This window comes from Parasteatoda tepidariorum, chromosome 4 (genome assembly GCF_982258835.1).
Source record: "Parasteatoda tepidariorum strain Cologne lab strain chromosome 4, Ptep-v5.0, whole genome shotgun sequence".
Classification (NCBI taxonomy): Eukaryota; Metazoa; Arthropoda; class Arachnida; order Araneae; family Theridiidae; genus Parasteatoda; species Parasteatoda tepidariorum.
In genome coordinates, this window is record NC_141758.1 from 5,781,897 (window position 1) to 5,805,443 (window position 23,547).

The window sequence follows — 23,547 nt, forward strand, 5'->3', positions numbered from 1 at the left end:
GCTTTAAATGGCAGTATGGATAGTAAATATAATAAATGACTCGAAAATAATTGATAAAAAAGAAAAACTGGCCTTGAAAAATAATAGACAAAGCAAAAAGGAAGAAAAAAAATGCTTGTTCGCTTTACTTGAAAATGAAGAAGAATACATTATCAGTAAATTATTGATGAATGCTACCGCTAGCTTATAAATTAAAACACGCAACATTAAAAGAAAATGATTCATGCATGTAGAAACTGGAGATTTGTGCATGTTGCCGCGTATAGAATTAAAGCCAATGAATATTAACCCTTTCGCGCCGACTGTCACAAATACGTGACAGCAAAAAACCGTATCAATCAGGGTAAGAAGATAAAACTGGTAATCAAAGTATTTCTTTAGCAGTTTATTTGTGGGCGGAGTTATAATTTTTTGATTTATTTAATTCACCATTACTTTGTTTAAAATAAAACTATTTAGTTATACTTTGAATTAACATTGATTATATATATGATTAAACTAACAATAATTGAAATAAAAGCAGAGTAAGTCTGTCAAATTAGTAACGACTATATTTAAGTTACCGTTTTTTATTTAATTGCAACTTGATTCTGGTTTAGTACGAATGCTTTTCTGAATCACCCGTCCCCAAGGGGTTAAAAATGATTTATGCATGTTTCAACTAAACGATTGGTACATGTTGCCTTTTGAAATATAAAAAAAAAAAATTATGGCAGGCACTGAATTTAATTCTTCACCTAGGAAGATGTCGGAAGTGTTGCTTATTTAAAGTTACCCTGTGGACACCTGTAAACTGAAGTCACTGAGGCTAGCAACATTACCCACGCCACAGATACCCGATTATAGGGTGGGTCACATTCACACAATAGAGAACATCGCACAGCGAGAAACATCCATACCCTAAGCGGGATTCGAACCCGCAATCATTGACTTCACAGTCTGAATCATTGACTTCACAGACTTCACACGCTGACTGCTTGGTCATCCGGCTGGTGATATATATATATTTAAAAAAAACACGTACTAAAAATATTTGATGCATATTTCAAAAATCAGTTGTTACCAGGGAGCCTCTAGTTGTGCTTCAAGACAAAGAGAAAACCTGCAGATAATTAGACTCTACCGGAGTGATGACAACGTCTGAGAGGTTATTCTCCACTGAAGAACAACAAAGATCTATTATTTTATTTCATAACCGTCGTTGAACAGCCGACCCAATTTCATGGGTTTACGACTACTTACGTTCAACTCCGTAACCTTGTAATTTTGAACCAATCCAGAAGACAAGGAAACTCCTGGATCAGTACCCCCGGAGGTATTGAAGATCTATTATTTTATTTTATAACCGTCGTTGAACAGCCGACCCAATTTCATAGGTTTACGACTACTTACGTTCAACTCCGTAGCCTTGTAATTTTGAACCAATCCAGAAGACAAGGAAACTCCTGGATCAGTACCCCCAGAGGTATTGATTTGCTGTGGGAACATGGAGGACTTTGAGACTCGACAGATTTAACGTGCATCAGTCACCATTTACTACACGGGGAGTCTTCGGCCGGCGAGGATCGAACCCACGACCTCTTGGATATGGGCCCAGCGCCTTACCGACCAGGCTATCCCGGCCCTAGATCTATTATTTGAAGTTGATTAGATTCACACCTCATCGTGGTGCTCTAGTGAACACACTTGGGTAGCTAACGTGTACTGAAAGGGAGCCGGAAACCGCCCAGAGACTCACAGTTTTAAAATACATTTATCTCGTAAAAGAGCTTTCTTTTTTCTCAAAACATATCAGAAGTCTGGGGAGAGAAGCGCCCTCGCTTATGGAGGCCGGAGATGAATTTGCTTGTAATAAGCATCAGTTGAAGCCAAAAATCATTCGATTGAGAGGAAGAATAGAAGTATACAAAAAGCTTCCAAGCGACGAACACCGAAAAGAGAATGGTCACTAACAAAGAGAATATTTGCAGAACCAATTCTGGTAAAAGATGAGCAAACTGAGTACCCTCTAACAATAAAACCTAAATACGATAGGGCTACCTTGGATGAAACTTTGGGTGATGGTGTGAAGAAGGCCAAACTTAGGTTTCGGATCAAAAGAGTAAAAAAAAAGTCATAAATAGAGGAATGCTCATTTAAGCAAAAAACAAAAGAGAATTGGAGCGTCACCCAGGTCGGAATAAATCAAGACCTAGGTGGCAAATTCACCTAACCTAGGCTGAAGCGAAAGAAGCCAAGCCTCATTCTTTATGATGTAGAAGATGAGCTTGAAGGAGAAACTCTAAAGGAGAGTCTCAAAACATAGAATGAAGAAAGCTGAAGTAGATGTATTCGACTAGAGGGTGGGAAACCATTGGGTGGTCACCATTTCGAAGTAACACTCCAGTTGTCGATTGGAAAAGTAAGGGAGTCTTTAAAAGTCCTTAGATGTTTCAAATGCTGCGTGTCATAAGGTCTTTGAATGTAAAATCACCGAAGCGTGCGCCAATTGTGGAAAAGAAGAACACTTGAGATCCAAGTGCAAACAATAGAGTGCTTGCAAAAAAAAAGAACTAAATGTACGGTACAAAATTGAAGACCAACCATTCATCTATGACCTACCAATGCATATCCATAGTGAGAGTTCAAAATCAACTCCCAACAAAGACAGCCTATGAGCTCAAGTTCTGTCTGATGCCTGAAACACTTGGGGACTTAATTGATGTTTCCAAGTGAAGTTTTATGCAATGACACTTTTTGTCTGTCTTTTTGATATTTTGATGTAAATTTTGTGTTAATTTGTTCTGGTGCATTTTTAAATAAATGAAGTGAGGTTCGCAACTCTTCCGGGCACAAAACCTTCAGTGGACCAGTGTGCGGCGGCCTGTCTCCCTGCTGTCATCTCGGACTTGTCTGCCGCGAGCAGCTGATCTTGCATTACGAAAATCAAAAGCTTGCAAAAACAGATAATTTAATAATTTATGCACATACAGGCTGCCACTGAAGACTTGATGCACGTTTGCTCTTAAAAAATCTCTAGGAGACGAATACTTAAAGATTTATGCAAACAAATATGCAGCATTAATAGAGTAATTTACTTACTTGTGGTCCTGGTTCTCCTCTAAGTCCTTGAGGGCCTGCAGATCCTATAGGACCCTTAAAAACAAAACAAAAAAAATAAAGTTTAAAACATACTTATATAATGCGACAAATTTAAATAAAAAAATAATACTTTTAGTTAGAATACTTACAATATCACCTTTAGCGCCTTTAGGTCCTCTTTGACCACCTGGTCCGATATCCCCCTATAAAATAATGAGAAATTAAAGATGAAATTGAATTTTTATAAATATTAATGAAAGAATTAGTTTTCTTAAAACTATTCTATTGTCGTAAATGATTGATAACCCGATTTGATTTATTCGTAAGATAAATATTAAAGATGGATTCAATTAAGATAAATGTTCTTAAATGCTCTTAATGTTCACAATGTCAATAAAATATATTTTAAGAATATTCTACAGTTTTCAATTAATTGGAAACAAGTTTGATTTGTTTGTAAATTAAATATCAAAGACAGGTTCGTTTAAAGTAAAAATAACGCCTAAACTTAATTGAAGTTTTAATAAATCCTCAAAAAGCATTAATGATTGCAAATTTAAAAAATTTTATTAGAAAGGATATTAATATAATTTTATTTCCTTCTTTCTCTTGATTTTTGAGTATGAGAGAAATTGTTTAGCGATGACTGCAATTTCTACATAAAAGCAAATGCTTCTTAAAAGTGAAGTATCTAAATTTTAAGTTCTTTTAAGAAAAATATTTATCCCCGGATTTACTGTTATTAAAAACTGATTTGCCTGACACAAATGTTGACAAATCGCTTTAAAAATCAAACGTATTATCTCTGATTTAATTTGCGGTGTTGATTAATATTCATTAGTGCTGTTAATAATTAATTGACATTATATTGTCTGATTAGTAATTGATTAATATTAGTTTGCATTATTAGTAATTAATTAATATTATTATTAGTAATTGATTGATATTAATTAGTTTTAATAGCAACTTATTGATATTAGTTAGTAATACATTAATTAGTGTTTTAGTTTATACACCTAGTTTATCTACTCACTTTGTCACCATCTTCCCCAGCAGGTCCAGCGGGCCCTGGTGGCCCCGGAAGTCCCTATATAGTATAAGAATAAGAATATGAAATATCTAAGAATTTTATTAGATGAACACCAATTTAGGGCATCTCTATGGAACACTTACACGATTTCCTGGCGTTCCGTCTCTTCCCATAAGTCCAGGAGCACCAGAATCACCCTAAAAATAAGAGCATGTTTTTAGAGCACTTTGAACATTTAAAGGGTAATCAAGTTAGAGCTATATATTTCCCTATCGTGATCTACATCAAAATAATCACCAAAACTAAAAAAAAAAGTAAAAAAATAAAGAAATCACTGGAATCTAAAGTTTATCTCCAAGGATCTAAAAAAAATCACAGAAAGGTACTTAATTGAAGGGTATAATTCGTATCAACCTCTACATGTTTTTTATTTATTTTTAAATTTGTAAATTTAAAATCCATTTGACACCTTGCGATTATAGTTGACGAATCAGATCACGACATCGAATATACGATATGCATAGATGTATTCTTAATTTGCAACAAAAAACAATACAAATTATCAATATAATTTTTTTTATTTAAGCGTGTAGTATTTAAAAAAAAAGTGATTTCATGTAAACCAGAATTTCAGAGTTTATGTTTTTTTTAAAAAATTTAAATAAAAGTTAGTTTTGAAATTTCAATTTTCGACCACATTACTACATAAATTTGCATTCCATGAGATATTTCAGTTTTAACTTCATGAAGTTTTCTTAATTTCGTTGGAGTAAACCAATCGTTCAACATAAATTTAGAGAAAAAAAAACAATGTCTAATGGAACTATATAAAATAGTTCTGGTGGTCAGTTTACTTCTGCATTTCTGAAGGTTGCGCATATACATTTTTCTCAATAAATTAAATCAGTATGTGATACGTTGCAAAATATTGATGAAATCACGCGTCGTTCATATTAAAACCATCATATTCATGCAACAAAAAAAATTTAAAAGAATCAACGACCGTGCTTTTTGTAGCATTCTCCGTTATCAGTAACTGCACTGTCGTTTTTGCTTTCACAAAAATACGTTCCAATTATTCATTAATAAGTTTTATTACTGTAAAGTTTCTTCAATAACAGCATTGAAGTTATCTTTACACTTAATACCATAATTTGACTTGTTTAGAAAAACATTTAACAAAAAATGAACATTAAACGCATTTTGTATTCTGTGCGAAAAGTAGTTTGTAATTTTGCATTTTTAACAACTTTTGTCGTTATGCTACTATTTAGTAACTTAAGAGTGGGAAATACTGATTGATATTAAGCAAAAACGTCTATTTTGGCGAGAATTGCGGAAAAACCATGGTTTCTATAGCGTTTAAAAATATGTGGAAACAATTTAATCAATCTTTACATATTTTTATCCACTGCAATGGATTCTTTTAGCATTCAAACAAGGATTTATATATAAATGACGAATGTAAACCGAGATTCTTTTTTTAAATCTTTTTTTGTTTAGCGTAGTCTATAGCTTATATTATAGGTGTACGGATTCACCTCCCAATGATTGGACAATGTTCGGTGCTAAAAACTCTTTAACAGAATCTGATCAAACTATATAGGTTAGTTAACCTTTACAAAAGGGGGAAGCTTAGAAAAAAATTTCTCTCCATTATTCCAGCGAGTCAAGGTTGTATTTTTTCCATTTATTTAACGTTTTATGCAATGCAGAAAAAAACCATACTGAATTAGATAAAACTTTGTAAACTCCTATTAAAATTTACAGGTTATTTAAGAAATAAAAACACCAATATTATGGTAAGATGTGAAGTTTTTACTCCTTCACTAAAAAAATAGCTTTTTGTGTTCTAAACAAAAATAAATAAAACACTGCGTTGCAAAATAAATGATTTTCTACAATTTGACAATGAAAAAAAGTATAATTCTACAATTTTTCAACTAAAACTTTTATTTTCAATTCCCTTTGTGCTGCACACAAAATTGGACATAATTGCCCTTGGCACTCCATGGGCTGTCCCTCCACTGAGTTGATTATATTAACCCAGTTACATAAGCGTTAGAAGTCATAGGATATAACAGATGATACAGTAGTTTAAGAATAAGATTTAAAATAACAGTTTAAAAACAGCCAGAAAAGTGCAGCTTACTTTATCTCCTTTAGGTCCTGATGGTCCAACAGATCCTGGTGGTCCGTCCCGCCCCTTCATCATAAATGAAGAAAAGAGAGTGATTAAACTAAATATTAAAATTAATATATTTATATATGCAACAAAATTTTTTTCCATAAAAACAGATTGCATGATTTCATGAAATAATTAAAACTGTATAACCTTGTCACCTGGTGGACCAGCGTCTCCCGGCAGACCCATAGCACCTTTTTCACCCTGAAATAATTAGAGAAATGGTTAGTGAAAATAGTGAAATAATCACCCCGAAATAATTCAAGATATTTGATTAAAACAGAATCCATGATTAAAAAATAAATACTCTATATTTTCTAACAAGATTTTTTTTGTAAGTTGTTAGGTCCAAAGATAACATTATGTTAATTCTTTTTACACATATCTGTTTCGAGAATGTTGTCTTTGAGATCGAATCTGAAATTACTTTTAATTAGAGCTCTTAGATCTAAATTACTAGAGCTCTTAGATCTAAACTACTAGAGCTCTTAGGTTTTAACTATTAGAGCTCTTATGTCCAATCTCTAATAAAACTGTTGGAATTAATAGCTCTAATTTAGAGTAATGTTTTTAAATTAAAGTTTTATTTATTATTTACTAAATGATATAATTAGTTTCTGATAAAGCTTTTACGTCTAAACTACAGTAAAGTATCAGACCACAAATGATTTTTTATCCTTAGAGAAATTGGATTATATCTTTCAATCAGAGATTTTAAATCTATACTATATTTAGATATAAGAGTTCGAATATTTTGTTCCCAGAAGTAAAATTACTACAAATATATATATATATATATATATATATATATATATATTTGTAACATAAAAAGCATCAGCTAATCTTATCTTTCTATGTTATTCTTTTATCTAAATATTTTTCTTAATTCATTATTCTTAACGAAACGGTCTTCCTCACACTTTAATATTCACATTCTGTCTTTTAATCTAATATTCGTTCAAGTATGCATTAATTATCATTTTAACGTTCATCCCTCTAAGTAACGGTGAGAAAAAAGTTTCCCTGGACTTATTTAATAGACCAATTATAATTATCAAGTTTTCCCTTTTTCTTAAAATGAAAAATTTTCACGCTACAGTCTTATTAGAACGAGAGGTGGAAATAAGCAGATTTCAGGCATCAGGCTAAACGTAATTATTATTTATTGAGACAACGTTTAAATTTTTAATCGCTTTACAATATTAAAATTTATTATAACTAAAATGAAATAAAACTAATAATATTGATATAAAATTGCTCTTATGAGAATAAAATTGTTCTTATAAGAATTTTAAAAATATTATACAATGTACTTACTGGTGATCCTGGATTTCCAGGTCCACCAATGTCTCCTTTAGATCCTGGTGCCCCCTAAAAAGGAAAAGTAGAAACAATATAGCTTTAACATAACAGAGTTTTTTTTTCAGAAAGTCTGTTTAATTTTGTTTTTATTAATTTTTTAATAAATATAAAACTTTGTCAAACAGGCCAAAATGTTTTAGATCAATAAATTCAATACCAAAATTCAATTATTTCAAATCAATTTCAATAAATTCAACACAATTCAATAAGTTTAATAACAAAGTTCAATAAATTCAAATCAACTTAATAAGTTTAATAAATTCAAATCAATTCAATAAGTTCAATAAATTTAACAACAAAGTTTATTAAATTCAAATCAATTTGATAAGTTCAATAAATTCAAATTAATTCAATAAGTTCAATAAATTCTATAACAAAGTTAAATTAATTCAATAGAAGAGTTCAATAAATTCAAATCAATTCTGTAACAAAGCTTAGATTATTGTTATAAAGAAATGCACAAAGAAAATGAAGGAGTGAATAACAGTCTTGAGCAGTCTGGTTTTACTTGAAAATACTACACCAATAGATTTATTCTCTAATTAAGTATACCTAGTATTATACTCAATTAGAGGGTATTTAGGTGAAGATTAGAGTTTAGAACTGAAATGGTGTCCTCATTGCTTTTTGCTTTAGGTTTCATTAGTTTACTTAACACGTTCATGCCGGGGTGATCCACCGGTGGGTCATGCTAGATTGTCTCATCGGGCGGCTCACCGGAGTAAAAACTGATAACAAATAAATTTCAATTTTTTAGTTTTTTTCCGGAAATAATAAAAATCCATAACTACCAATTGTTTTTAACAGATGCAATTTTTATAATGAATTGCTTCTTCGCCGTGATAAATTTCCTTACAGTGAATTAATATTGTAGAGAATAGATTAACTCCTCCCGAATATTATCTAATATTGAAATAGTTCTTCTACCAGTATTTTTTCTTTTCCGTCCCGCTTTCAGGCGCAACAACAGGCTTGAACGTGTTAAAAAACGTAGCCTACTTGACAGACGTTGAACAGACTTGAAAAACGCTAGTCTACTTGGAAGTCGTAGTTTTGATAATTTTAAATTTAGTTCATTAATTTTAGTTTTGTGTCTCTTATTTTTTTTAGGTCGAAAAGTGGTCGAAAATTTATTTGGCGAAAAATTTTACTTGAAACAATCAGGAAACAATTGGGTACTTGCACTTTCAGAAGAAGAAGAACCGATATCCACACATGTGACCTATAACGTCAGTGCCAGCTGAACTTTGAGAAGCAAAATGGCGAATTAAAGTTATGCTCAGTTTCTTCACATAAGTCATAAAATTAATTAACGTGAAGTTAATTAAATATATCACACATCAAATTTGTTGAAATATAATTCTTTCTCGTCTACGTCTTAACTTAGATTCATTATTTGCTTATGTATTTCATTGTAATCGTGATATATTTGTGTTTTGTGTACCTGGCCATTTTGATGCATAATTACTTGAGGACTCTGTGACCCGACAGATTTAATGTGCACCAGTCACCATTTATTACAAGGGGAGTCTTCGACCTGCTGGATTTGAACTCAAGCAGTCCAGCTCCCTGCCAACCGGGATATCCCGGCCATGAATTACTTTTATAACTATGATACAGCCAATCAAGCCGCTATCAGGTAGTCTCCCAATACTTGGTCCAGGAGTTCCCTTGTCATCTGGATTGGATTCAAAGTTACAAGGCTACGGAGTTGAACATAAGTAGTCGTAAACCAAAAACTGGGTCGGCTGTTTAACGACGGTTATAATTAAACCGTTTAAAACATTATTACAATTAAGGAAATTAACATTATGTAATTTATTCATTTTTCAGTGTCTAAAAAATGAAGATAATGCAATCAAACAATTAACAAATTATTTGATAGAATGAGTAAAAAACAATCTTTAGAACTTAACGATGCGTTAATGAGCACATTAACTAAGTAAAGTGTTGAACATTCTTGATTCCTCATCCTAGTTCATCTGCGGAATAGCTAGATAAGGTGCAGATTAATAGCTTTCAAATTAGAATTAAACAAGGTGACTTACAGCTGGTCCAGGATGTCCTCGATCTCCTGGAAAACCTGGTGGTCCAACAGCTCCAGCAGGTCCTTTTTCTCCTGGTGGTCCGGGAGGCCCCTGAAACACAATTCGTAACTAGTTAGTAGAAAAATTTAAAATTCTGTTTTAACAACTCTCTTATACTCTCAAAAACTTGATTGAATAAATGAGTTTCAAAATTGAATTAATGTCTTGAACTTCCTACTGAAAGAAATCATAAGAAGTGTTGATCGTCACATATTTACCAATCGTACTTTTGAGACAAAAATGTCATTTTTCGTTTGATAAATTTATAATTTAATGTTTTTATGATGTATTCGGTAAATATTTTACACAAAATCTGATATTTGCCAAACGTATTAAACACATTTATGAAAACAGAAAAAGTTGCATAATATTTAAGAAATCAACGGAGTAGTAAAGAAAAATAATAAAATTATATCGCAAAAAGAGGAATTGATTTAAAGAAAGAAGCAATTTTTTTTCAATTTCAGGTTCCATCGATAAAAAGAAACCAATGACTTATTTTATATTCTCTTCTGTGAAGCAATAATCTGATCCAACAAAAACAAATAAAATTACTAGCATTGAAAATTCAAAAATGTTAAAAAAAAGTAACTATTTTTCAATTCAAGCTCTAATATTCGATAATAACAAGGTTTTACTTTTTAACAAAGAAAAATTAACAAAAAATAATTTAAAAATAAAGTAATCATTAATTTTCCATAAGTAATGTTGACTACATTTAATTTTAATGGAATCGCATTATCATTTAGTTGTTATCTTTTAACAGCGGATGTAATAAAGCAATAAAACTCTTTTGCACAATCCCTGGGCGAAAGCCATTTTTATTGAAAAAAAAAACTATAACTAAATCATTCACTTTATTAATTCCGCTTAAATGAAAAATTAAAGTTTTTGTGTACAAATAACAATATTAGAAGTGAATATTTTCTAAAGAACCAGAAAGAAGAAAGAATTTTATTTAAAAGAAATTAAGGAATCAGATAAACTAATATTTGATTAAAAGGATTGGGGACCCTTAAATAGTTATCCTAAATAGTAACAAGAGACTTGAATATAGACACTCACAAATAGCAAGATGCTTAAAAGATACCCTTTCTAACGCTATTTTTCGAGGCTCTGCCTCCAAGTAAAATAAAAATTTGTCTGTGTTTTTGAACAGGCAAATACTTAAATATTTTAAAAGTTATTAAAATTTTTTTTTAAATCTCCAATTTTGGCGGCATTTTTTCACCTAAATGAAAAATATCAAATTCATTGCTGTACTATCACTTTTTGCACATTTTTATGAGCCCAGGTAATGAAGCATTGAAGTAAGTTTTTAAATATTAAAAAAATTAGACCCCCAAACTCTTTTTACGTTCACAAAATTGTGGCTTTCCTCCTTATTGACGTTTTTCGCCATTTTCAAAATAAGTGCAGACAGCACTGTCTTTAGGTTGGCGAAACTTGGCCTGGCTTGCATTAAAATAATGCTACGATTTTAATGTAGAAAACTCACAAAATTTTGGAAAAGCAGATTGTTTGGCCTTTTTATAAGATGACTTCTTCTAGAACAGGGGTGTCAAACTCAAAAGCTAACTTGGGCCAAATAAACAATGCTTTACTTTAGGTGGGCCGCAAAATAAAAACAAAAAAAAAGAAAAAAAATTAATATTCATGGAGACAAATATTTTTATTTTGAATAGTACATTGTAATAAAGATATATAAAGTTAAATTATTGTTTGATACTTGACATCTTTTCTCTGCTACTATCTTTCCTATTTAGGAAGAAATTTTATTGGCCGAGACTACTTTTAAAATTGACCCAACGTGAGCGTTATTGATACAGTTTCGGACAGGAGATTTATTTCCATTCATAACAGAAAATAATTGCTCGCACTGATAAGTACTTTCAACATGGAAATAATTTCATATGCGAATTTTCGAGTATTTTCAAACCTAGCAGGTAAGTATTTGTAAAATTCAGGCGCACTCACTTCAATGAATTTTGTCTTCAAATTTGAGTCGTACTGAATCTCAATAACATCCATTTGCATATTACTGGGTACTGAGTCTATATTTATTGGGAAAATTGAAGAAAAAAAGCAAAATTTGTCTTCCAAAGAATTAAAATCTTTAAACCTTGTTTCAAATTCTGTTCTAAGATTTGAAATTTTTTTCTGCGTATTTTTGATACGATGCAGTATCCCTGGAATGGCAGGTGCCGCAAGCCAATTAGAACTTTAGATTTTCGCTGGTACAATTTAAAACTATCCATATAGTTTATAAATAAAGTATATTCTAATTTTGTATGATAGTTTTCTTTCTAATTCACATTTCTATTTTGTTTTTACTTTGCGTCGGATATGTTGACTGGGCCGCAAAAATGTTCATTTCGGGCCGCATGCGTCCCGCGGCCGTGAGTTTGACACCCCTGTTCGAGAAAGTTCTATTGGTGCCCACCCTATTTACCAAGACAAATTTTCTTCTAAACTTTTCTGCCAATTTTTAAAAGTTTCCCCGGCCGAAAAAATTCCGAAAAAAGCATTCAAAAAGGAAATTAAAGATTAGGATCTATAGTGATTTTCAATTCGTTAAAATGGTTTTTTGCTGAAATTCAAAAGCTTGGTAGTTTTTATTTTTTTTATTAGTTGAAAATAAAACTTTTACTAATAATGCTAATCATTCTGACATGGATTGTTTAGAACAAATATTTTAAAACTTACCGGAGGCCCTTCTTTACCGGATGGTCCAGGCAATCCAGGTTCTCCTGGAACTCCCTAAAACAGAAATTAAAGAAAGATTTGATAGGAAATTCCTGAAAAAATATCTTTAATCAGATTAAGTTTGATTTGCAGAAATTGTGAGTCATATTAATCACTATAAGTCATGTTAATCGTATAGTAATATAATCGTCGTAATAATAAAGTCATGTTAATCGTATAGTAATATAATCGTCGTAATAATAAAGTCATGTTAATCGTATAGTAATATAATCGTCGTAATAATAAAGTCATGTTAATCGTATAGTAATATAATCGTCGTAATAATAAAGTCATGTTAATCGTATAGTAATATAATCGTCGTAATACTAAAGTCATGTTAATCGCATATGCATATTCGAAAGGGAGATTTCACACTTTTACATTAGTATCAGTACTCTCCCGCACTTAATATGGAAATAATTGCGTACATACTCATGTTTATTTTCAATGATACATATCTTTAGGTTATGTTGGCGTGATTTACACATCAGAGACAAAGCTACAAGCTCGCTGTTTATAGCTGTTAAATGATGTTTTCTGTTTAAGCCTACTTTCGAACTAAAAGCATGAACCATGGAATGCGAATTTATAGAAATCTGTTCATTAAATTTAGAACGGAATCGAGAGATCTTAAAACCATATATTCATTCAATGAAAAAATGATTTTTGTTTAACATTATGTGGTTGTCTAATCGCGCTTGTTCAATAAGAAACTAGGTATATTACCTCTATTTTAACATTATAAATTATATTTATCTAAACTATACAATTTAGTTAAAAGAAGTTAAATAATCAATAGAAGTTCAATAATATTTTTTTAAATATTATTATTGATAGTAATAAGCCGCATTCCTTTTCGCTGATTTCATCAAAGACTATAATCTACCAAATTTTTCTGCTGACAGAACAGCAGTTTTATGTAGATCAAAGCATCTTGAATCACATGCCACAGCTTTAAAGAGATAGTCTACATCCATTGTAAATGTTTGTTTTGTTGTTGTACCTATTTTGTTGTTGTCAAATGCTGCACCTAATCCAGTCAGGGAGCCACTTATTGCAAAAAGACTTCACCTAACTAGAAATATAGTGAAACCTCTCGGGAGCGACCATTTCAGAGTGAAATGGTCGTTAATGGAGGTCTGTCGTTCATCCATAGACTTCAAAATGTTATCGAAAGTACATGATTTTAATTTTACTCAGTGTCATTTTCTTGGTGCAGAAATGCCACTTGTGTTGGCGTCATGAAAACTGGATCGATGAATAAAATGCTGCGTCCATAAAAATGATCCCTTCTGATATAATTATAAGCAAAACCAAATTTTCCAATGAAGAATGATAGAACTATTTTAAATAAACTGCTGTTTGTAGAAAATGCAACACCATGAAAGAATCATCAGAATCAAATGAAATTTAATGCAGAAACGACTTGTACTGATACAAATAAATGATGAAATTTTCAAAACAAAAGAAACAAATTAAGCGTCCGAAATCAGTATTTGGTGCAGCCACCACGCGCTGCAATAAGTGCTGCTATACGACGTGGCATGGAGTCAAACAGATGTTGAATATCTGCTTGAGGAAGAGAATTCCATATCGCTTGTATGCGCAACCAAAGTTCGTCTTTGGAAACTGCAGGACGCGGATCACGAGTGAGACGCCGACCAACCATATCCCACACGTGCTCAATAGGCGACATATCCGGCGAATAAGCAGGCCAAGGAAGAAGTTGCATGCGTTGTGCTGAACAGAAGTCTCTAACAGTCCGCGCAACATGTGGGCGTGCATTATCCTGCTGAAAGATAGCTCCAGGGATGCCTTGAAGGAAAGGAACGACTTCGGGCTGTAGCACTTCACGGACGTATCTGTTGCTATTGAGATTACCCTCAATTCGTATCAAATTGGATCGTCCATGATACGAAATCGCACCCCAGACCATAACTCCGGGTGTTCGACCACTATGTCGTTCAATAATACACTCAGGAAGGCAGCGTTGACCGGCATAACGTCTAACACGAACACGGCCATCATGGGTCCACAAATTGAAGCGTGATTCATCTGAAAAGACAACTTGGTGCCAATCAGCTCGCCAGTCTCTGTGCTCAAGAGCCCACTGCCGACGCAGCCGTCGATGATCCGCCGTGAGAGGAATCCTGTATAATGGCACCCTTGCACGCAATCCACGGCGCAGCAGACGACGACGAATTGACGAAGCCGACAATTGTACACCTGTAGCAGTAGACCAATGTGCTGCCAGCTGCCTGGAGGAAGCTGTGCGATCATTCACCGCCATGCGGAGCAGGTGTCGATCATCGCGCTCTGACGTCACCTTCTGTCGTCCAGTGCCTGTTTTTCGAGTTGTTCGGTGCTCGTCGGTCCACTGCTTCCAAACTCGCATCACTGTGGAACTGTTCCGCTGCATACGAGCTGCTATTGCGCGATAGGAAAATCCTCCTTCTCGAAGGCCGATTATCCTCCCTCGTTCAAACTCCGTAAGTTGCTTGAATTTCTTATTCTTCCGTCGTGGAGGCATACTCAGGTCTCACTAAACGTTTGCCACTAACAAATAATCATAGACTATTTTCAACGTCCCGCTACAGCACTTTATTTATACGCTTTCAGCATCAATTCAGAGGGCGCTGCGCGCGCCACGCACGCGCGATGGCTCTGAAACTTTATTAATTTGCATAATATCCTATAATTGACATTTGCTGCGAATTTCATTTGATTCTGATGATTCCTTCATGGTGTTGCATTTTCTACAAACAGCAGTTTAGTTGTATAATTTCAACTGAAATATAGAAAATACGAACTATGGAAAAATGCAATGGACTTACTGGAATACCCGATGGTCCGATATCACCTGATGGTCCAGGTTCTCCTGCTGGTCCCTAGAATGGAACAAATCTTCAAGTATATTCTAGTCACAATTTTCAGAATAACATTACTGACAAATAAAAGAGACTAATTACTTACTTGTGGTCCCACAACTCCTGGCGGCCCTGGTGGTCCGATAGGACCAGGTTCACCCTGAAAAAGAAAAGGAATCGTGATTACCCTTAATCATTTGATCGAAAATTTAATTATCTGAAAGAAATTTGAACTTACTGGTGGTCCTCTTTCTCCCGAGATTCCAGGTGCTCCATCTTTTCCTCTTGTTCCCTTTAAATAAGAAAATTATAAATGAAAGTAATCGTTACATTGTGCAAAAGAAAACTATTTGACTAAATAAAGTTTGGGGTTTTCATTTTGGGTTGGAACGCTTAAAATGACAGAGACATATGAACGAATTTATCATGTCATTTGAACATTTAAATAAAAAAGGAAATTCCCCCAAAAATTAGAGTTTGAAATCCTATATCATTTTAAATGTTCAAACTCAAACTTTGAACGTAACAAATTCAATAGTTTTTGAGAAAATACCGTATATAATGTATTTCGTGCACATAATAATAAATAAAATTGATATCAATAACAATATTTCTCTTGAGTTATTCGACTGATTTGGCGATAACATGTCAATTAGATACATTAAACACAACGCGAATTATATAAAGAAAAATTCTACAAAATCCGATAAGTCATCACACCAAAATTAAATACCCATGACTAATTATGACACGTTTCTTTTTAATTCAGAATTTCACTAAAACTTTAGAGCTGTTCTAGAAGTTCTGCAAAAATAACCTTTATTACCCTATCTGGTCAAAAGTCTCTGGACACCAAGTGGTACACACTCAAGTTTAGAGGGATATATTAATTATGATATTGGTCCCCTTTTTGAATCTATGATTTAACTAACTAAAGTGCATGTGCAGTCAATATATGTATTCATTTTTAATTTTGGGTTAATTTTCAGCTTGAAATAATGATGAGTGCTAATATCTAGTTTGATATAAACTATCTCTAAACATATTACAAGTAGTCTGGTACTGTCATCTGGAAAAAAATGCCGTTATGAAAAGCATGGTAGCATGGTTCAAAACAAATTTGCAATTTAGCTTTGCAATAGGGTGGTCTAAAAAATCAATGTTGATATCACGATGTATGTTCTTATTTCGGATAAACCATCTTGCTTATATTATTTTCTGAATATTTTATTCTGGTATCCTTTTAGTTTCTCTAGGAGTGATGGGGAGATGTTGCAGTAGGCTGGAGATGCGTAGGCTAGTATGAGACGGATCATTGTGAAGCTGAGTAAGCTTTTGAATCTGAGTTCCATTTTAGAGTTTTGAAGAAGAATTTGTATATTGTGACAGACTGTGTGTGCTTGTGCTTTTATTGATAATTGCATGATATGATTTTTCCAATTGTTTTTTTCTCTGTTAATGACCTGACCAGGGTACTTTGCATTTCTTACAATGAGGATAGTTTCGTAAAAGGGAACAACTTGGTTTTTTCGGAGAAGGATTTTCTTTTTATCTTGAATAATTAATAGTTTCGATTGTTGTCCGTTAACTTTAAACTTCCGAACTAGACACCAGGTTTCTATTTCACTCAGCTTTCCTTGAAGTTTTTCTAGGACAATGTTGGGGTTTTTGGACTTAACGACGATTCCAGTGTCATCTGCATGAAATGCTGCGATACTATTAAAGTCTTTTCTATCCACAGGAAAGTCGTAGGTAAATAATACAGATATAGTATGGGCCGAAGGATACTTTCATGCTGTTATTTTTCTATTTGTTGACTTCATGCTTTTCAAATTAACTTGAAAGGTCAAGACATCTTGGGATGCGATTGGAGTCTCTGACTGGGATCGGAGCATGCACTGGTGCCCGCATGCGCAAGAGAGAGCAGAGGCTCTTATCAAAAGAGGCGTCCAAATGATGTGGCAGTCCGTATGAGGACAGGATGGCGTTCGCGCTGCAAAATTCGACGGTTGAGGAGCAGCGAGGTGTTATCCGATTTCTACAGCGGGCAGCTGTCCAACGCACAATTTACGGGGAGAAATGTGTCTCTGACAAGTCTGTCAGAAAATGGAGTGATAACGCGCGTCCACACGTCTGCAGAGTCACACACATGGAACTGATCAAGTTCAAGTGAGAGACGTTGGACCATCCGCCCTACAGTCCAGACATGTCGCCCTGCGATTTCCATGTGTTTGGTCCACTAAAGAAACACCTGAAGGGGAAGAGCTTCAATTCGGACGACGTACTCACGGACGCTGTGAGGGACTTGGTCTTGTCACGGCCACAGGATTTCTGGGAATCCTGCTGCTTGTTCATCAATGGGATCATTGTGCTCAGGTCTATGGTGTATATTTTGAATAAAGTTTACATTTGTACCCACCGTGTCATTTGATCACCCCTTGTATCATTGTATAAATTAAAATCAGTGCTTAATGTGTTCGTAGAAACATTAGTCACTATTTAATATTTTTAAAACCTATTTTAAACTAGGTAATCCGTTCTGCCCTGCCTTCTCCTCTACATGGACATAATAAGCAGATAATAGGCAATTCGCATTTTTTATTTCATGTAAAAACGTGTTTGGCTTTCGTTTACTTTTCCACTTGTTACTTTCGTATGTTCTCAAATGACCAACTTGAGTGACTGAACATTTCATGTTGAAGTCTTCTTGTCATGATCTATTATCATTTGACCCACTGCCCAATATATATAATTTTATAATCATTTTAATTACAACATCAGTTATAAAGAAAGAGTAGTATAAAGTTTTATTTAATTAGAAATGAGATTTGGTGCAAGTCATAATGCTTTCATACCGGAGGCCCTGGAGGACCGGCGAAACCTCTTTGACCTTGAACGCCTTGTAGTCCTCTTTCTCCTTGAGGTCCTGGGGAACCTGGTTCTCCAGTACTTCCCTAAAAAATTGAGTTTGATTGTAAATGAAACTGAGTTTTTAAAATAAATTCAATGGAAAATACGATTTAACCTTACTTATGCCTAAAGCAAAGCATACATATAAAATAACAACATGCATATACATACAGGGTTATTCATAATTCCCTCTGTTTACAACAATCTTATGTTTACTACAACTGGCTTCAGTGGTACATGTTACTGCCGTCTACCGGGAACTGCTTAAATTGAAACTTGAATACTTTCGAAATAATTTCATATGTTCTTCTTTGCGACATTCGTCTTCGTTTTTTTACTATAACGCTCCGAAACCCCGGAAGGAATTATGAATAACCCTTTTTTTGTCGTATGCCTGTTTAGGCAGTCGGGGTGCGATTGCTCCTGTTTTTCAATGGCGCCATCTATGGCCAGGAATTCGACTTCTGCCACGCCATTCAGACAACCACAACCCGTTTATAGGGCGGGTCACATGCACACTCAAAAGAGAAAGGACATAGAACACAGAGAGAAAGAAACATCCATGCCTTGCCGGGGATTCAAACCCAGGACCTTTCTGATGCAAGGACAGTCCCCTGCCCCCTACACAGGCCGGTCGGCATGATTAACCCTGTATAGTAAATAAAAATGAAATTAACCCTACTTATAAAGGTATATTACAGTACTTTTTATCCCTGGATAATTAACTGAGTGTAAATAATAATAAGGTTCTAAAAGCGGAACAGAATCTTGGAAACTTTTGAAATATTCCTCCGCTTAATGTTAAGTTTACAATTGTCAAGTATGGTACAGACCGAGATTGAGATGGGCTGATTCTGTGGAGTCTGATTTTTTTGAAATTAATGAAAAGAATTGGAGATCAAAGATAAATCGGAAGTCGTTATGGAGAAATCTTCCGATGAAGGCATTGGCCCACATTGAGCTGTGTGGCCAACTATGATGTTGATGAATATTATGTTTACAAGGTGAACAGTGAACAGGTTTAAGAATCTCGAACGCTATCGGTAAAAAGGCAATCTGTTGACGGGCTAAATTTTAAAGAAAGATTTATTATTAAGGATGCATTTAAGTTTAATTGTAATTTTACCATTCATCAGATTTTTCTGTATTTATTTCTAAAAGATGGAGATCCATAAGTCGACGTAAGAAAAATATACCATTACGTAAAATATTTAAAATATTAGGGTTGTCACATCTTTGTGTTATCTTCAAACATCAGGCTTTTAGCTAAGGTTAAATGAATTTACAATTGATTCAGTTCCACTTTATGAGTTGATAACCTGTTTAAAAGAATCGCCTATGCACTGCAAGTTTTTAACTTATACACGTCACACTGTAATTTTAAAAAAAAAACTTATATGGCTATTCTTTCACTATAATGATAAAAATATTGCATAAGTTGCTTCAAAAATACATCAACGAAACTGTTTTTACGAGAAAATGAAATTAATTTTAAAAATAGCTTGTTTTGACATGTAAGAATAATAATATGTTTTGAAGAGTAACAGATTTATTCTTAGAGTAACATATGTAACATATTTTTAGCATATTATAATCGCAATTTTTGGGGAATTTTAGAAACGCAATTAATTCTAAATATTTTAGTACACTGAAAAAAGTATTTTATTCTAATTTCGAACACATAAAAGAACAATATTTGAGCAGACATTTCTGAAACTTTCTCCAACATTTTTAAAATTCAGTAGATGAAAACTATAGTTTTCGGAGACCACGTCTGAAAAATATAAATCACAGATAAAAATAAATGAATAAATATAAAATCAAAACTGTATTTATATAAATTAAAAAGAAGTATATCGAAATTTTCTGATTGAATAAATATTTTCTGTTAATTGTTAGCATAGATACTAATGCAACAAAAGATTAACAAATAGGAAAATATTAATTAAAGTTTTAATTTTTCAAGGGTAATATTAAAAATACAGTTTTTGTTAGAATAGATCACAGAAAAAAATTTCTATTCTTTACTAGTCTATTTTATCAACAAAAAAAATTTGTGAGCAATATTTAAATTTCTAATATTGACGATTCCACAAGTCAATTATTTTCTCTTCTAGATTTAATGTTTGCTGCAAAGCAATTAAATAAATATTTCTTTTTATTTTCAAATTATTTACTTTATCTCCTGGTGGTCCTGTTTTGCCTTGTCTTCCACGAACTCCACGATTTCCCTAGAAAAAAGTGTACAATTCCATAAAGATTTAGAGTCAAAATATCACAAAATATGATAAATAAATTTTGAAAATACAAAAAACTGTATTAACTGTAACTGATTTAAAATAACACAGTTATAATATTCATACCTTGATGTTTGTATTTAATAATAATGATAATTTAAGACGCACTTACTCTGGGTCCCTGTGGTCCACGGTCACCAGGTAGCCCAACGTGTCCCTAAAAATGAATGTTTCATCATTAATTGCGTAATAACTAAAAATGAGTTTTTCACCATTAATCGTCTAAAACTAAAAATGAGCGTTTCACCATTAATCATATAAAACTAAAAGTGAGTATTTCACCATTAATCGTCTAAAACTAAAAATGAGCGTTTCACCATTCATCGTGTAAAACTAAAAATGAGTGTTTCACCATTAATCATGTAAAACTAAAAATGAATATTTCACCATTAATCGTTTAAATCTAAAAATGAGTCTTTCACCGTTAGCTGTGTAAGACTAAAAATGAGTCTTTCATTAATCGTGTAAAACTAAAAATGAATGTTTCATCATTAATCGCGTAAAAAACTAAAAATGAGTTTTTCACCATGAATCGTCTAAAACTAAAAATGAGCGTTTCACCACTAATCATATAAAACTAAAAGTGAGTATTTCACCATTAATCGTTTAAAACTAAAAATGAGTTTTTCACCATTCATCATGTAAAACTAAAAGTGAGTGTTTCACCATTAATCATGTAAAACTAAAAATGAGTATTTCACCATTAATCGTTCAAATCTAAAAATGAGTCTTTCACCGTTAGCTGTGTAAGACTAAAAATGAGTCTTTCATCATTAATCGTGTAAAACTAAAAATGAGTGTTTCACCATTAATCGTGTAAAATTAAAAATAAGTGTATCACCAATAATCGAGTAAAACTAACATATAAAAAAACACTGTCAAAATATTATTAATGTAATACAACATATAAAAGTCATTAAATCCTTTTTTAAAAGTGAAATTGTTCTTCATTGCTTTGCTATCACTCTTAATCGTTCGGGAGTATTCAAATTGATTATTTTCTATCACTTTTAATTAAATAAAATTTAAAGAAAAGAAATAAATATTATTTTTATTGTAACTAAAATATTAAATACCTTTAACTGAGCTATTGCTTTAGACATAAACAATGTGCCACGACAATCTTTTTATGAGTTTGCTTTAAAAATAATTACGTAGTTATAAATATAATCATTAAGTTTCCAGTATGATATGTATTCCAGTATATATGTTATATAAAATACCTATTGTTTCATGCATATGCTATTAATAAAAATTAAGTGTAAGATATTTGTATGTTTATTTGTGCATCATTTTTTAAGCACTATTTTATTTTATGAATCATTTATAAACATTTACACAAACCAAATAATTGCCCTAAAAAATACACATTTGAAAACATCATGAGGGGGGGGGGGTTGCCAGAGCCTACGAAGAGGTTGGACTTATTAATTATTGTATTCTTTTAATGCCACAAAAATAACAAAAACTATTCAAGCACACCATGAAATATGATTCAATAGAGGATACGACACCAACCAATAGGAAACAAAATATTTAATTACTTACCCTTTCGCCTTTATCGCCCTTTTTACCTGGTTTTCCATAAAAACCTTTTTCACCCTAAAAAGTCAGAAAACATAGCTTATTTATATTATTTTAACAATAACATAATGATTATTGGATTCAATCCTAAAAATTTTTAACACTTCGTAAAGATGACTAATAAGTTTGAAGATAACTTTATAAATATGTAAACCTGAATTTACAACGTAAATAAGTTGAAAATATAATTTGGGATGTAAATTATGCTCTTAGTTGTAATTAGCAACAAAAAAAAATAACTAACGGAGTTTTTTTATAACTTTTAAAAGTTTGGTCGAATTTTCAATCTGTAAAGCGCCATAGTTGCCCTTGTTTATAGGTTAAAGTTTAGATTCAAGCCATCGTTGCCCTTGTTTATAGGTTAAAGTTTAGACTCTAGCCATAGTTGCTGTTGTTTATAGATTAAAGTTAGACCCAAGCCATAGTTAAACTTGTTTATAGATTAAAGCTAGACTCAAGCCATAGTTGCCCTTGTTTATAAATTAAAATTTAGTCTCTAGCCATAGTTGCCATTTATGACATTGAGTTTAGAACAGTCGCACTTATTAACTCTAGCATTGCATACCTGCCAACTCTTCCGGATTTTCCGGAAGATTTTATTTTCATATTTAAAGTGGTAGCAATACTCATGTTATTCCAATTAACTTTTTGAATTATAATGATAATTGTAAATGAGTTTGACAACCACTACATATAAATAATTACAACAAACATATGAAAGCATAATAACCCTTGTACAAGCGAATTTCAACGGGATCAAAATTTAAATATATTTTTGAGTCAGATTGTTTTTCGTTCATTGTTTTACAACCACTCTGAAAATCCATATTCGGAAAGAGTGAAAGTTGGCAGGTATGGCATTGTTTCATGGAATAGCAGCTGTTTTTTTATCGATATAAATACTTCTAATGTTATATAATCACCTTGAGATGCGAGAAGTAATCTCGAAGCAGCAAATTATGAGGACGACAAATTTGTCGTCAGAGGGCGTTCAGTCTATTTATGTTAGTGTTAGTATTACCCGTATTAGTAGGCTTCAAACATCAATGATTATGTTATTATAAACTTAAATGAAAAATTTAAAACAATAAAATTATTATTTTTAATAATTATTGTATACATTTTGAAGATAATAATGTTTTTTCTATATTTACTTTTGCCCCGGGATGTCCAGGATAACCAGGAAATCCTGGTATACCTATTTTTCCCTGTAAATAGAAAATAAGTTTTATTAATTATTCTGTTTCATTCAACAGTTTTGAAGTTAATTATAACTGTTAAAATTAACTCACTTTTTCACCAGTTGGACCAGGTGGCCCCATTTCTCCTCTTGGACCTTCAAAGCCCTATTGAATAAAATTAAATATATCAATAAATCTAAAAATAAAATAAAAATTAG

General features: G+C 32.5%; 1 protein-coding gene across 1 annotated transcript in view; it reads right to left on the reverse strand.

Annotated features, from left to right (window-relative positions):
• LOC107443413 (uncharacterized) overlaps positions 1-23,547 on the reverse strand; it is a 159,826-nt gene that overhangs the window by 51,079 nt on the left and 85,200 nt on the right. Inside the window, exons 26-43 of the mRNA XM_087160562.1 lie at positions 23,441-23,494; positions 23,303-23,356; positions 22,113-22,166; positions 20,677-20,721; positions 20,445-20,498; positions 18,213-18,311; positions 15,596-15,649; positions 15,464-15,517; positions 15,325-15,378; positions 12,452-12,505; positions 9,707-9,796; positions 7,614-7,667; positions 6,447-6,500; positions 6,264-6,317; positions 4,255-4,308; positions 4,115-4,168; positions 3,231-3,284; positions 3,082-3,135 (exon numbers count right to left, since the gene is read on the reverse strand). Coding sequence (XP_087016688.1) covers positions 3,082-3,135; positions 3,231-3,284; positions 4,115-4,168; positions 4,255-4,308; positions 6,264-6,317; positions 6,447-6,500; positions 7,614-7,667; positions 9,707-9,796; positions 12,452-12,505; positions 15,325-15,378; positions 15,464-15,517; positions 15,596-15,649; positions 18,213-18,311; positions 20,445-20,498; positions 20,677-20,721; positions 22,113-22,166; positions 23,303-23,356; positions 23,441-23,494 — 1,044 coding nt within the window. The remainder of the gene's footprint in view (positions 1-3,081; positions 3,136-3,230; positions 3,285-4,114; positions 4,169-4,254; positions 4,309-6,263; positions 6,318-6,446; positions 6,501-7,613; positions 7,668-9,706; positions 9,797-12,451; positions 12,506-15,324; positions 15,379-15,463; positions 15,518-15,595; positions 15,650-18,212; positions 18,312-20,444; positions 20,499-20,676; positions 20,722-22,112; positions 22,167-23,302; positions 23,357-23,440; positions 23,495-23,547) is intronic.